General features: G+C 52.1%; 5 protein-coding genes across 5 annotated transcripts; 4 read left to right on the plus strand and 1 right to left on the minus strand.

Moving 5' to 3' along the window:
• Positions 1–746: 746 nt before the first annotated feature.
• On the plus strand, positions 747–1,304 carry MAA_09456 (uncharacterized protein; the record flags this gene model as incomplete). Its single annotated transcript, XM_007827454.1, has 1 exon — positions 747–1,304. One exon carries the CDS (start codon positions 747–749, stop codon positions 1,302–1,304), a length of 558 nt encoding a protein of 185 aa, XP_007825645.1.
• A 2,254-nt stretch (positions 1,305–3,558) lies between these two features.
• MAA_09457 (rhomboid family membrane protein) lies at positions 3,559–5,246 on the plus strand (the record flags this gene model as incomplete). The annotated part of the gene is made up of 3 exons (XM_007827455.1): positions 3,559–4,108; positions 4,190–5,130; positions 5,196–5,246. 3 exons carry the CDS (start codon positions 3,559–3,561, stop codon positions 5,244–5,246), a joined length of 1,542 nt encoding a protein of 513 aa, XP_007825646.1.
• A 726-nt stretch (positions 5,247–5,972) lies between these two features.
• Positions 5,973–6,241, plus strand: MAA_11598 (uncharacterized protein; the record flags this gene model as incomplete). The annotated part of the gene is made up of 2 exons (XM_011412513.1): positions 5,973–6,054; positions 6,117–6,241. The coding sequence occupies 2 exons, from the start codon at positions 5,973–5,975 to the stop codon at positions 6,239–6,241; spliced, it is 207 nt and encodes a 68-aa protein (XP_011410815.1).
• Positions 6,242–6,462: 221 nt separating this feature from the next.
• On the minus strand, positions 6,463–8,175 carry MAA_09458 (uncharacterized protein; the record flags this gene model as incomplete). The annotated part of the gene is made up of 3 exons (XM_007827456.1): positions 6,463–6,835; positions 7,042–7,749; positions 7,808–8,175. The coding sequence occupies 3 exons, from the start codon at positions 8,173–8,175 to the stop codon at positions 6,463–6,465; spliced, it is 1,449 nt and encodes a 482-aa protein (XP_007825647.1).
• Positions 8,176–9,085: 910 nt separating this feature from the next.
• Positions 9,086–12,508, plus strand: MAA_09459 (DNA polymerase family B; the record flags this gene model as incomplete). The annotated part of the gene is made up of 3 exons (XM_007827457.1): positions 9,086–9,841; positions 9,899–11,715; positions 11,767–12,508. 3 exons carry the CDS (start codon positions 9,086–9,088, stop codon positions 12,506–12,508), a joined length of 3,315 nt encoding a protein of 1,104 aa, XP_007825648.1.
• Positions 12,509–14,707: the final 2,199 nt, after the last annotated feature.

Here is a 14,707-nt window from a genome sequence, read left to right on the forward strand (position 1 = left end):
TACCCGTGGGTGTCATTCAACGGGACCAACAGCGGATGGTCCAAGAGAGAGCATTTTGAGCGACAAGTTGGATCCATCGGTCGTCCTTGGCGCCCACCAATTTACCTTTAAGTTTGCGGTCGGACCTGCAGCTCCTCGGCAGCCTTGGAAGCGAGCTGGCAGGAAGGATGACATACAGAAATCCAGAGGCCTAGTGATGCGGGCGATTGCTGCGCTGTGTGCTGCATGCGATATATGTGGCTACGATACTTTATACAACGCATTGCGTTGTAGTAGTCACTCCGTGCCAAGGTACTCCCTACACAGGCGCTACTTCATGCATCCTATCTCAGATTGGGGTGCCGTATTTCTCCGTGAACCACTGTCGGTTTGTCACCGCCATGTGGCAGACGTTGAACAAGCACCAATCACGTCCCCTATTATTCTCTCCATATTCTTAAAAGTCCTGACATGTCATCTGCAAGTTGGCGAAGGCTGTTAGCGAAAAGGAAAAGGAAAAAAAAAAAAAAAAAAACCGTGGAGCCAGGTGCCACTACAAATATCAAGGCCTTGAGGCCCATAAAAAATCTGTTTCCGATCAATGAGGGCTTGGTTGCCTCATAACAACCTTGAGCGTCCGCACCTGACGACATGATGACATCCCTCCAACGCAGTGATTGAAGTCAGCGTTTGAAGTGGCAGCGGATATCTGCGGCACCAAACACTACGATACTGATTTCGATCGTCACGATCACAATACCGCAGTCATGTCACAAGAGCGGCCAACGGAGCCGGCTCTGCCACCCCGAAGCCCCATCATCCACAATATCGCTCTTGCGGGAGCCATCATCACACCGCTGGTCATGCTCTTACCGCCAAGGAAGATGGACATACGGTTCTTCGTGCTGGCAGGAACGTTTTCCCTCGCCACCAACCAGCTCGCATACGAATACACCGGCCAGTCGATATATGGACGATTCGGCAACCGAGTCGGCAACGTCTTTGACAACAGCCTGCCAGAGGGCGCGAGGAAAACACAGCTCCTCCTGAGGGAGCAGAAAGAGAAGGAGGCCGCAGAGAAACAACGACAAATGCAAGAGAAGAACAAGACTGCTGGCATGGTGAAGGATATCTGGATGGGAGGCGAGTCGGAGGACTGGCAGGAGAAGCGTGCGGAGGAGCATCGGAAGAGCATGGAAGAGGGCAAGGGGCTGAGCGGGATTATCTTTGAACAGATTGCGGATGTATGGAATGGGAACTATGGGAAGAAGGCGGCCAAGAAAGAAGAGGACGCCACAGCAAGCAACAAGTCGGAAAAGAAGTGATGGGCGGGTTTGTAGACGAAAACATGTGACCCCCTCGAGATTGTGTGCGAATATGGAAATTGGGCACCAGCACGGGGTCGGACGAGGAAGATTGCTGTGCCCTTGTATCATCACCTTGTACAGATAGATTGAACTCTAATGAGCCATATGGACAATGGAAATAACGGGGTTTTGTTGTTGCATGGCTGGGACGAGGCTTGGAAGGTGTCAATGACGACATGGGACGAAGGCTGGGAGGTTCTAAGATTAGGTGCGGTGCATGTGCCTTTATGGTTTTCCAGCTCGTTGCTGGCCACCAGGCGCGCAGGTTATGGATATGGTATCTCGGGCTGGCGCTTCATCGGGATGATGGACAACGCATACCCACAGTGAAGATGGCTTCAAGGCTTGGTTGGCTTGGTACTCGGTATGTACAGTGTGGTGGAGTGGTTCGGCCGCGGGGGCTTGGGCGAAGTGCACAGCCATGAATCCTGTTTCCAAAGTTAGCAACACTGCGTGGCGTCCACGTTGCCTCACGAGCTGGAGCTGGCTGAGCTGTTTTTGCTATCCTCGACGACGGATGACGATGGCAAGAGGGGAAAATGCCAAGTTTTGTAGGCGTGAGTTGCCTGTGGGCATATACAGATGTGTGAGCGCCCAGGTATCGAGAGCGACGGCTCGTGGACGTCTTGAAACAAATGCCAAGTTGGAGCAGACAGCGCTTGATGACTGCAAAGGGGGTTCAAGAGGTTTGCTGCTCTTGCACACGGCATAAGACATGCAACACCAGAGGCTGAAAGGGCCTTTTTTTTCTCAACGCCACCGTACGGAGTACAATGACGGAATGGAAAGCCTCGTTACAAAGACTGACGGTCGATCCTTGTCAGCTTTGCACGCGTCCCAGGCCGTGTACTCGTTTGATCAGCGAGCAGCTTTGCCCCTGGCCATGACAAAACACGGGATCTGCGCCAAGAAGGAATGCGAAGATGGGATCAATGCCACGGTGCGCCAGAGGGGCGAGGCTGGGTCGTTTGGTCTGCTGGCATTTTCGCCCGCCGACACACTTGGGCATGGTATATTTTTGACTCTGTTCATCATTCCATGCCGTTGGACCCAGTTGCCGGCACGGCACGGATTTCGAATGGCCGCAGCTAGCAGACCCTGAGACAACGCGCGCGGCCTTGAAGAACGGCCGCAATTTGCCTCGGCGAATCAGGTCGGTTTGCGAAGTCTGTTCACGACGGCCTGACGCTCTGGCAGCGGCTGGTGCTTCGTTTGGCGTTGCCGCTGCGGAGTGGACCAACCACGGCATTTTTCGAAGATTGAGTCTTGATTATAGCAGCCGTAATTTTTTTTTTTCCTTTTTTTCCCCGCCCTGATTAGACTTAATTTTGGCTGTTCCCTGCTCCTATTATTTTTTCGACCCTGTCCAGTTCAGTTGCTGTTGTCTGGTGCTGCGCAACTTATTCTTGGAGCGGCCCGCTGGTGACACAATGAACTACAATCTAACCCCTGTAAGTTTAGCCGTTAGTGACCTGACAGGGAAGTGTATAGGGGCTAATATACAGGGGCCTCTCTTCTAACAAGAGCATTTTTAATTTATATTAGTGGCTGTTAATTATAATTTTTAGGGGGGAACCGTGACTTATATTAATTAGAGATGTTTATTAGCTTATTAGGTATTAGCCCCCCACTAATTATTCCCTTTAATGGCCGTAGCCGCCCTTATTATGTCACAGGGCAGTGATGAGTCGACTGGTGCGAGGCGCAAGTACCTGCGAACCGGGGTACTTGGGCATTCAGGGCCCCATCAGTGCATCACCGAGGCACTCAGTACTCCGTATCTCGTACTCTGCCCGCACATTGTAAGACACAGCCACTCCACATGGGCGTCGTCGTCGACCTGAGAGCCCACTCCCAAACGCCATCTTAATACATCAGTGCTTGTTTTCCACCGTCCGTCACCATCGCACGTCGACACGTCGTTTTGCATCTGCCACCCCCATCGCTCCCACGGCACGAATAATCGCGACTGCTACTGTTACCAAGGCCCAGGAGCGCCCTATCGCTTTATTCGTTTTATTTCATCATTCCGTCTTGCCTGATCGCCCGTCTCTGAACCACCTCGGCTTGGGCATTCATCATCTTCTGCTGTTGCTACTGCCGCCGCCCGTTTGATTTTTCAACTGTTCAACTATTCCTAGCATTCTCCGATACGCCATCGACGCCGAATCTCCAGAGTACAGATTAGAACAGTCCTTCAGCGTCGCCCACGATGGCGTCCAACACCTACTACTACGACAACAGCCAGCGTCCACCGCCGAGCTACCACTCGACGCCTGACCCCTACTTGCAACAGGCACATATGCCCTACCACAGCGATAATTCTCTCTCTGCAGCTCCAACCATATACGGTGCTGATGGCAACAGCAGTAGTCACGTACATGGTCAGCAAACTGGACAGTCTCCGTTTGCTTCTGTTTTTGACGACAACTACGCAGCCGGCAGCACCAGCACTCTACCACATGGCCATCAAGGCCAGTATCCCGACACGGCCTACTACGGCCAGGCGGGCGCGGCCGTAGGACCCCATGCCCAGGGTGATATCCCATTGCAGGACCGAGCCGGCAAGAATGATGACATGAACGATCATATTTACGATGCTCCAGACGCGGGAATGGCGGGAGAAGGGCGAAAGAGGAGAAAACATGTTCGTGTTGGCGAATTGGGCATGTTGGGATCGGACAAGAAGAGGATTCCCTGGGTATGCTATGTTTTTACGGTTGTGCAGGTGGGAGTGTTTATCGGCGAGATCATTAAGAATGGTAGGATGCTGATGCCGGAAGCGTTGACCGCTTCCTCCCGCCCCCCCGGTGTCTTGCTGAATGAGTGCTGACGTTTTTTAGGCATGCTGACTGGCTCTCCCATCATGGTCAAGCCACAGTTCAACCCCATGATCGGCCCGTCGACCCAAGTCCTCATCAACATGGGCGCACGATATGTCCCCTGCATGCACAACGTCAAGGAAATCCAGGGTTCCAGCATCCCCGTCTTGTTCTTGTGCCCCAACGCAACCCGAAATGATCAGTTCTGCCCTCTTTCCGAAGTGTGTGGATTCGGCGGCGTGCCCGACCCGACTTTCAACAATGCCAACCAGAGCCCTCAGCCGAACCAGTGGTTCCGCTTCATTTTGCCCATCTTTCTGCATGCTGGTCTTATCCACATTGGCTTCAACATGCTGCTGCAGATGACGTTGGCCAAGGAGATGGAAATGGCGATTGGGTCGGTGCGATTCTTCCTCGTCTACCTCAGTGCTGGTATATTTGGATTTGTCATGGGCGGTAATTTTGCCGCGCCTGGCGTTGCCTCCACCGGAGCTTCTGGCTCGTTGTTTGGAGTTATTGCTCTGACCCTGCTGGACCTGTTCTATTCTTGGACGGAGCGAAGAAACCCTGTCAAGGATTTGATGTTCATAATTCTGGACATTGTGATTTCCTTTGTGTTGGGACTGCTGCCCGGATTGGATAACTTTTCGCACATTGGCGGGTTCCTGATGGGCCTTGGGCTCGGCATCTGTCTTTTGCACTCGCCCAACGCGCTCCGAAGAAGGATTGACGGCAGCGACAACACGTCATACTCGGTCGTCAACAGCGGCAGCGACGACACCGCGCCGGGCTTCCTCAAGAGCCCAATTGGTTTCTTCAAGGGCCGAAAACCCCTGTGGTGGGCTTGGTGGCTTGTCCGGGCGGGCTTCCTCATTGCCGTCATCATTGTGTTTATTGTTTTGCTCAGCAACTTTTACAAGGGTACCCATACCTGTGGTTGGTGCAAGTACCTCAGTTGTCTTGTAAGTTTTGTACCGCCCTGTCCCTGTCCAAATGATGTCATGCTGACTTTTTTTTGTTTTTGTAGCCTGTTAGCAACTGGTGCGACATTGGAACGATTCAAAAGCAACCCGCCTAAACACCCCTTTTTTATGTCTGCAACGAACATGGGCTATACGCTGTGCATGTGCCAACCGTCACTTTTCTCATCGTCTGGTATCTGGTTTGGATTAGGGTAGACTGAGTTTTCTTTTCTTTTCTTTTTCTTCTTTGGACACGAGCTTTCTCACAGCGACGGCGTTTGCGGTTGTTTTGGTCCGATTAATGAATGTGGATGCAGTTATGCGAGGAAGGAGAGATTGGTGTAGCATTAAGTTCTGTATACTTATCTAATGATATTCATTAACGACTAAATTGGGACGTGTAGGCGGTTTATCTGGTGAAAATGATTGGTAGTCTTGCTGCTTCGTGCTGCGCGCCTCGTGGGTACATGTAAACTTGGGCCATGCACTTGTAACATGGGCATGTATGTTCGTCCACCAGTCTGTCTGGTCTTGATTCGCAAATGTACCGAGGGTGGGAATTCATATCACAGCCTCGACTTTATGTTTAAACATAAGAACAATTCAAGTACAAAATAATACAAATAGTTTACCCTTGTCTCTATTAATATAATACCTTGAACGAAGGGAATGCACAGTCCCCAAGGGCCCTGGGAGGGTATACGGGTGCCGTCTGGAGATGAAATCCCCGTCGGAACAAAGGGAATTCCAATGGCTGGTGGTCAAAAGCACGCGTCTGGTGGTTTGGTAAGTGCCTGCGGTCTATACGCGTCGAAAGCTTGCCGTCGATGCGGTTACACAAGATGCCGTGTTCCACAACCTCCGCGAGAAACAGGGACTTTTGCCGAACAAGCAGCACATTTGTCGTCATTGCTTTCTCTGGAAGTAAGCCGCCGCCCTTTTAATAGATCTTGGCGTAATGTTTTAATTCTATTCTAACCTCGTAGTTCGCCGTGGGGACTCCAAGACGGGCACCTTCAAACCATCCGGTTCCCCGGAGGAGATTGGAGAAGGTGTCGGTCTTGCTAGTGCAGACGCCGACTGGACTGGGAACAACTTGGCAGGGGACTAGTGAAGCAATGAAGGTAGCTGCCAGACAGGCAGACACCGTCGTCGACACAATGGAGACGAAAGTTGACACAGCTCGGAGATTGGGCAACGTGCCCTTGTGCGGGTTTTCTGGCAACGCGGCGGTCTGAGGTGCGCTTTTTGCGTTTTGCAGCTCGTTCCCGGTACGTTGACCTGTGCCGAAGTTTGTACAATTGGTGCTGACTTTAATGGTAAATGTCTGGCTCAAGTAGTGGGCGAATGAGGGTGCCGTGGCGCCGAATGAGAAAATTGGGCAAATGTCTGGGCGGACATGTTGGGCTTGGGAGTGCTGTTGCCATCCTTCTTGCCACTTGGTATGACTGTTGGTTGCAAGGACAATGCAACGAGTGAGATTATGTATGATGTTCTGCGGATGTGGTTCGACGGATGGACCATTATCGTCATAGCGCAGAAGTTGCAGTGGGTGTTGGCCTTTGCTAGGGTTGCCGTGTTGGATACGGGAAGGCTTGTAGAGTATGATGAGCCCAAGAGGCTGTTGAAGAGGAACTTGGGGTTAAAAGGCTGTATAACGTGTCTGTACCGAGAGCGCAGGGCGAGAATAGCGAGGAGGAGGAGGCTTGACAGGAGGTTTAGGATAGGAGCAGTGGACGTAAGTGGAGGATCCCTCACGTGAGTTGAGTGTAGTATATTTTCTGCATTCTACTCCTAGTAAATTTCCTCCCATCAGGTATCCATGATTCCCAGAACTAAGAAAACTCCAGTAATGCGGTCTTGTCTCATAGCATCGTAGTGTGAATAATTACCAAGGCAGTCAGCACCTACCACCCAAGCCCCCTACTCATGGCAAGATAGTCAAGCTCAACACCATGCAGCCAGAGGTGCATCGTCAATTCAGCAGTCCGAGTCAGCTCGTCGGCAGATGGGCCTGGGTCGCGAAACATGTTGTTGGCGTCGTCTTCGTAGACTATGCCATGGGTACCATCTTGTCTTTGCTCGGGGAAGAATCTTTGTCTGATGAACCTTCGTATGTCCAACAAAGATAGTGAGTCCTCTGTCGAGGAACCGGAGTCCTCCTCCGTGTCCTGTGGCGGCGGCAGTACCGGGACGTGAATGGTGGTGCTGAAGTGGGAATGCTGGCAGAGCGGCAGCAAAGGCGAGAGTATGGTGGCTTCATCGACCAATGTCCAGGATGCTTCAGAGTCATGGTCGATATAGACATCCAGCGAACGGAGATGCTGGAGTTTAGCGATTGCTGGCCATATGTCCTTCCATATGGTGGAGGGTAGCTTGTTGTTTGGGCAAGTTGGGAATTTTTGCTGCTTGCATTGCAACTCAATCATCTTGTAGACTTGCAGCGGAAGGCGGAAGGCGAGACGAAGTCTTCTCACGCCAGTAAATGAGCTTAACAGTATACTGTCGGTAAACAAACATGTTTTGTCGTCATCCCCTTTCAAAAGCTGGTCAAGGGCAGCGAGTTCGGTGATGTGTAAAACGGACTTTTCAGCTATCAAGCCTGCAACCTCGCCATATCTATAAATGGATCAGTGGATGACCAACAGCACGTCCGTCCTCTCGCAGCATCATTTACATTCTCTTACAAGACTGCATCAATGCCCTTGTTGGATCGCGGTCAGCACTAAGATTAATGCGGTCCACGTCCAAACCAAGGGCAACTTCCTCGCATCTCCAATGTGAAGCCCAAGATGAACCCAGCCGACGAGCCCAAACATCACGGGGAGGGTCGCCCGATGACTGACGGTCGAAGCAGAAGTAGTCGTTGCTGGGCTGCGGAGTGATGCATGCCGAGATGCAAATGCGGCCATTACGGAGGTAGATGTGAACACCCTCCTCGACGATGAAAGAATACGTGTGCCGACGTATCTCGACGGGCAACAGGAAAAGGCTGCTCTGTGTCTGAGGATCCATCTCCTTGTTGACAGTTTCCTCAGAGGACATGTCTCGGCGAGATCAGAATCACATTACAAGGTGAGGTCCGGCAGCATCGGACGGGGGACACAACATGGTTATACGTTTACAAAGAGGAGCTTCGCACTCCCAGGAGCACAGGAGTCCGTAGTCTGGGGCGCGTTTTATCGGACCCGAGTCAATTTATTGGCATGAGAGTATGGGGCGTCGGGCTGAGTTTGTGACTCGTCGTTGGCCAGGAGCAGCAAATGGGGGTGAAAGCTGATCATGGGCGCGGGTGGCATGAATGCCCACGTAGCTGGCTTTGTGAGTGAGTTGAGGAGGCTTGGGAGAGCGACAATTATCGGGAATGAGAAATTCGACAACGCTTCCAAAACTCCGAAGGGACTCCGGCCGACATGATTGGCACGCTGCCGTCCAACGTTGTTGTCTCTTCTCGAGCCTGTGCATCCGTGACATGGGTTGTGAGCAAGGTCTTGGATGTTTGGCCTTCCGTGTTGGCTGATTGTGGACAGGTGACAGGCGGGATGAGCAGGAGCTGCCACGGCAGACAGGGAAGGACCGGGCCATGTGCACGGGTTGTGCACGGTACCTGGTGTTGTCTGTCAACTTGACCATGCTAATCCGTATTCGGTACATAGCGGAGCTAGCAGGGAGACAACGGAGCTACGTCTTCCTTGGCGCTTCCCAGCTACACTTTCACGTCGCGCCAGGTCACGTGCTAATCCATTAAACTTGACGTGGGTCCGTCACGTCACGGTCCCAAGACGCGTTTTCGTGGACACTCAAAATGCACCATACTACGAGTACTTCGCCAGCAATCCAACCACATGCGACCTTGCCATTGACTGACTGTGCAGCCAAAGAACTCACCAGGGCATTAATCTAAAGGCTCAAGAAACCTGGCCACATCTCATTCACGGCATCCGTCGCATCCATCATGACCTCCGTCCTGCCCCAGAAGCGGGTGCTAGGCGAGGCAGGCACCCGCCAGAACATTCCGCCATCAACGCCAGGCTCAGCCAAAAAGCGTAGGACCGATATCTTTTCGTCGTCACCGGCGGCCAGATTCACAGGGTCCCAAAGAGATCCCAAAGCAAAGCTTGGATCGAGCCAGCCAAAAAGTGCCTTTGAGACCGAGGTCTTGGAGAAGCTGAGCCAAGACATCTCAGACCTGAAGCGCAGCAATGCCGAGAAGGATCAGGCATGGGACCGCCCACCAGTTGTCGACTTTGAGCCCCAGCGTGATAGCCTGTGTTTCCAGTCTATCGAAGCCGAAGAAGGAACCTTGCATGGTGGCAAAGCGACTGTCAAGTTATTCGGCGTCTCGGAAGAAGGCTACTCAGTAATGCTGCACGTCACCGACTTTAAACATTATCTCTATGTCCGTGCTCCGGTTCTATTTCAACCGCACGATGTCGGCAATTACAAGACTTTCCTTGAGGGACAGATCGCTCAGCATCAACCCGCTATTCATTCGGTCGCCCTGCTTTTCAGAGAAGACATTTATGGCTTCTCGGGCAACGAGCAGCACGCCTATCTCAAAGTTACTGTCACGGACCCCAAATTTATAAATAAAGTGCGCTCTACTATAGAAAGTGGAAATGCGAACTGGAAAGGCATGTGGGGAGTCACAGAAGGCATCAGGACATACGACAATATCCAATACGTCCTTCGTTTCATGGTGGACTGCAAGGTGAGATTTGACGCGAACATTGGCAATACTTACGCATAACTAACCAAGTGCCATTAGGTCCAAGGCATGGCATGGGTCGAAGCGCCAGCGACCAGATACAAGATAGTCCCCGAAAATCTCAGACAATCCAACTGCCAGATCGAAGCGGAAGTCCCATATCTCGACTTGATTGCTCATAAACCCGAAGGCAAATGGGCCAAGATGGCTCCACTTCGTATCTTATCTTTCGACATCGAGTGCGCTGGCAGAAAAGGTATCTTCCCAGAAGCCAACCAGGACCCGGTCATTCAAATCGCCAATGTCGTCACAAAGTATGGAGAGAAGAAGCCATTTATTCGTAATGTCTTTTGCCTGGATACAACAAGCTCTATCGTAGCTACGCAGATTCTAGAGTATCAGAAGGAAGAAAGGATGTTGAGCGAATGGCAGCAGTTCCTAATTCGAGCCGATCCAGATATTATTATCGGGTACAATATTGCCAACTTCGATTTTCCTTACTTATTGGAGAGAGCAAAGCATCTCAAAGTCAGTGGCTTTGAATACTGGTCTCGTCTTCCCAGTGTTCCGTCTAGGGTCAAAGAGACAAATTTCTCGAGTAAGCAAATTGGTAATCGAGACACCAAGGCCACCAACACCAATGGGCGACTGCAGCTCGATTTACTTCAGTTGATTCAACGAGATCATCATCTTCGAAGTTATACTCTTAACTCTGTGTGCGCACATTTTTTGGGCGAACAAAAGGAAGATGTGCACCACACCATGATCACTGAACTTTTTAACGGTACTCCAGAATCAAGACGACGTTTAGCCCTCTACTGTTTAAAGGACGCATATCTTCCACAGCGACTCATGGATAAGCTTTCATGTCTGGAAAACTACACCGAAATGGCAAGAGTTACTGGTGTGCCCTTTAACTTTTTACTGTCCCGCGGCCAACAAATCAAGTTTGTGAGCCAGCTATTCCGCAAAGCTTTAGAACAGAAACTGGTGATACCTAATATCCGGTCTGATGCCTCGGACGAGCAGTACGAAGGTGCCACAGTTATCGAGCCTGTCCGAGGTTATTACGATGTGCCTATTGCCACCCTGGATTTCGCGTCCCTATACCCGAGTATTATTCAGGCACACAATCTATGCTATACCACACTGGTAAAGGACAAGAAGCTGATTGAAAAATTTGGCTTGGTTAAAGACGAAGATTACATCGTCACACCCAACGGAGACACCTTCGTAACAACCAAACAACGCAAGGGGCTTCTAGCGCAGATTCTTGAAGAACTGTTAACCGCTCGTAAACAGGCCAAGCGCGAGTTGGCTCAGGAAACAGATCCATTCAAGAAAGCTGTATTGAACGGTCGCCAGCTCGCGTTAAAGATCAGTGCCAACTCCGTCTATGGATTGACAGGCGCTACGACGGGAAAACTTCCCTGCCTCGAGATTGCCAGCAGTACGACTAGTTTCGGCAGACAAATGATTGAAAGGACAAAAGATGAAGTGGAGAAGAAATATAATATTGCCAACGGATACACGCACGACGCTCAGGTCATTTACGGTGATACTGATTCCGTCATGGTCAAGTTCGGCACGAAGGACTTGGCTGAGGCAATGAAGCTAGGCGAGGAAGCGTCGCACTATGTGTCTTCCAAGTTTGTCAAGCCAATCAAGCTTGAATTCGAGAAGGTGTACTTTCCGTACCTGTTGATCAACAAGAAGCGGTACGCCGGATTGTACTGGACCAGGCCGGAGAAGTACGACAAGATGGACACGAAGGGCATCGAGACGGTTCGGCGAGATAACTGTCTGTTGGTGCAGACTGTTATCGAAAAGGTCCTCCGAATGATTCTGATTGACCGGGATGTTGGTGGTGCGCAAGAGTTAGTACTCCCCAAGCAAAGTATGATTGGAACCAGCTAACAATTCACCAGATACGTCAAAGACACAATTGCCAGCTTATTACAAAATAAAGTGGACATGTCAAAGCTTGTCATCACCAAGGCTCTGACAAAAGACGACTACGCTGCCAAACAAGCACATGTGGAACTAGCTCACCGAATGAAGAAGCGTGACGCTGGTTCGGCTCCTGCGCTTGGAGACCGCGTTGCTTATGTCATGGTTCGTGGAGCTGCTGGTGCCAAAAACTTTGAGAAGTCAGAGGATCCCCTCTATGTCCTCGAGAATAACGTGCCTATTGATACCAAATACTACCTGGATAACCAGCTAGCTAAACCGTTGGGACGTATATTCGAGCCTATCCTGGGCGAAACCAAGGCGAGGACGCTGCTGACGGGAGATCACACGAGAACAATATCTGTGGCGGCACCGACGGTGGGTGGGCTGATGAAATTTGCGAAAAAGACACAGACATGCATGGGCTGCAAGAAGCCGCTTACAGGCAAGCACGAGAGCAATGGGGCTGTTTGCTCTGACTGCGCTCCCAGGGTGGGCGAACTGTACAAGAGGACTCTGGACAAGGTTTCGGATCTCGAGGTTCGATTCGGCCGATTGTGGACGCAGTGTCAGCGATGCCAGGGCAGCATGCATTGCGAGGTTATCTGTAGCAGTAAGGATTGTCCAATCTTCTACATGAGGATGAAGGCAAAGAAGGATCTGGAAGATGCAGGCAAGGACCTGTCGCGGTTCGACATGGACCCGGCCGCCATGTGGTGAGAGCGTGTGGGGTGTTTTATTCGGTTGGTTGGTTGTACCATTTCGGCGTTGAGGAGTAGGGAACACTGCCCGGGATAAGGCATTCGGGATGTCGAAACATGTCAACTGGTGTTGCATACATTATTGAAAGCTGTGCTGCGTCGGCAACTTGTTGTAGTAGTAGTTTTGTAAGAGACGAGTAATGACAGTCAGATGTGGCGTGCATGGATGTGCTGATGGTGTTGGCGACGCAAGTGCGAGCAGGACGTCAGGGTAATTGGCGACAGCCATGCGACCAAGCAGCATGGGTATGGCGGGTGCGGCTACGAGGAGCAATAAATTTATTCAATTCAATCGAGTACAAGCGAGCGATAACTCATGTCTTCTAGGCCGATGTCGCTTGTCTCGGGCATACGAGGCATGGTCCGGCAGACTCGGCCGTTTCAGCCGATGGGTACGGGGAACAAGTCGGAAGAAGAAGGGAGTGACGTAGTGGTTTTTTTTTTTTTTTTTTGGAGGGATGAAGAAAATCACTCGTGAAAGAGGGGCACCGTCAGATTGATGGCACCATGGTGTTTTTTTTTTGTTTGAGGGAAATGTATGATGATGGGATGGCGTGCCTCGGCCTGGGCTTGGCTTGAACCCTCGGCGGGTGGTGGGGGCGCATTTGGCGACGTGCATGCATGTGGTCAGATCTGGAGATGAAGCACGTAAACGACCAGGCCGCACCTCGTGAAGAATTGATGCATGGCCATGTGCACTGCTGCCAGTATTGAGAAGACGGTGCAGCACTATTGCCATCTGGAACCGCCTGTGGCATGTTGTGTGCTGTCCCGTGGACGAGTCGAGTCGAGTCGAGTCGAGTCGGGATGACATGATCTCGTGTGAGGAGCGCCGAGGCCGTTACCGGCGAAGGCTGCCTCAGGAAATAATAACTCTCGAGGTGGGGGGGGGGGGGGCCCCAGGAAACCCGGTTGTTTCGGGGGGGCACCATGAAATCCGGATGTTTCGTCAGGGATGCCTCATGGCGTCTGGAGACGGCACCTGGGAGCATTCCCGACGCGAGCGCAGCTGGCCGACGCTAAAGGGACCAGACCAAGACACGATTGCCCTCTTTCTGTCTGGGTAGACTAATCTGTTTGTCGGGCGGGCGCTGATTGGCCGCAGGGCAGGCACGCCAATCTGGAGACGCAATCGAATCTGTCAATAGGAATAGGTAAGGCGGCCAATCCGGTGTGCAGGAGAGGCCCAATCAACCGACGCAGGGGCATGGGGCCGCGAAGATAAAGGTCCTGCCAAGTTTTTTCGATTTCAGATGGCCGTGACTCGTCCGTCGGGGTGGTTTTACAATGAAATGCGCATTGGCGAGCTTGACGGCTGGACGCGCCATGGACAGACGGATGGTGAGCTGATGAAGTGGTTGCGAGCAGCGGCCGCGTCCGGGTGCGTGACACGGCGCGGTGCGACCACGAATGTCGGGCCAAGTCAACGTTTCTCTACATTGTCCATGACACTGGCGGCTGAAGTGTCGACGGTGGCTGCCTGGCTCGCTCGGGGACAGGTTGCCTGCATGCGAGATGAGGCCCTTGATCGCCATTGAGAACCGGGCACCAGGCCATTTGGCTTGCGGTGATTTGCGCTCCTCTTCTCGGCCGCACACACACACACACACGAAATTATGCATGTGCTGCTATGTGGTACTACTACTACTGGTATCACCCGGCCTCCCATACCGAGCATCCGACGCCCATGGAGATGGGGAGAATGGAGACGTCACTGATAAGACGTCCTGGTGCGGATCCACGACCACGGCTATCTATCTATGGAGTCGTGCGCCACGCATCCAGCAAGAGAAGCTTATTGCTTCCGGGAGACGCCCCCGTCCCCTCTCCCCTTTTGCTGCCGAATTTCGCGTCGCCCGCCAGCGTGGGCTTTCGGGAGTGGCGACTTGAGACGAGCGACTTTCGGAGGGGTGCGCGGTTGGGAGAAGGAGGAGGAAAAGCAGGTAACGTCTCATACATACGGGTTTTGATGGACAAGACGGGTGCTCAAGATGCGCCCACCGCTGTCGGTCACCAGTCAGGATATTCGTCCAGGAAAGCTTGGCGGACCCTGGGCAATGCCCTGACCGTGCGGCCCGATACGCTCAAGACACCAAGGGACACAAACAAGAAGTGTGTGGCTGTTTGCTCCGATTCACCGAGAGAGAGGGCGGGGGGG

The sequence above is a fragment of the Metarhizium robertsii genome (assembly GCF_000187425.2).
Source record: "Metarhizium robertsii ARSEF 23 chromosome Unknown MAA_Scf_10, whole genome shotgun sequence".
In the NCBI taxonomy this organism is placed as follows: domain Eukaryota; kingdom Fungi; phylum Ascomycota; class Sordariomycetes; order Hypocreales; family Clavicipitaceae; genus Metarhizium; species Metarhizium robertsii.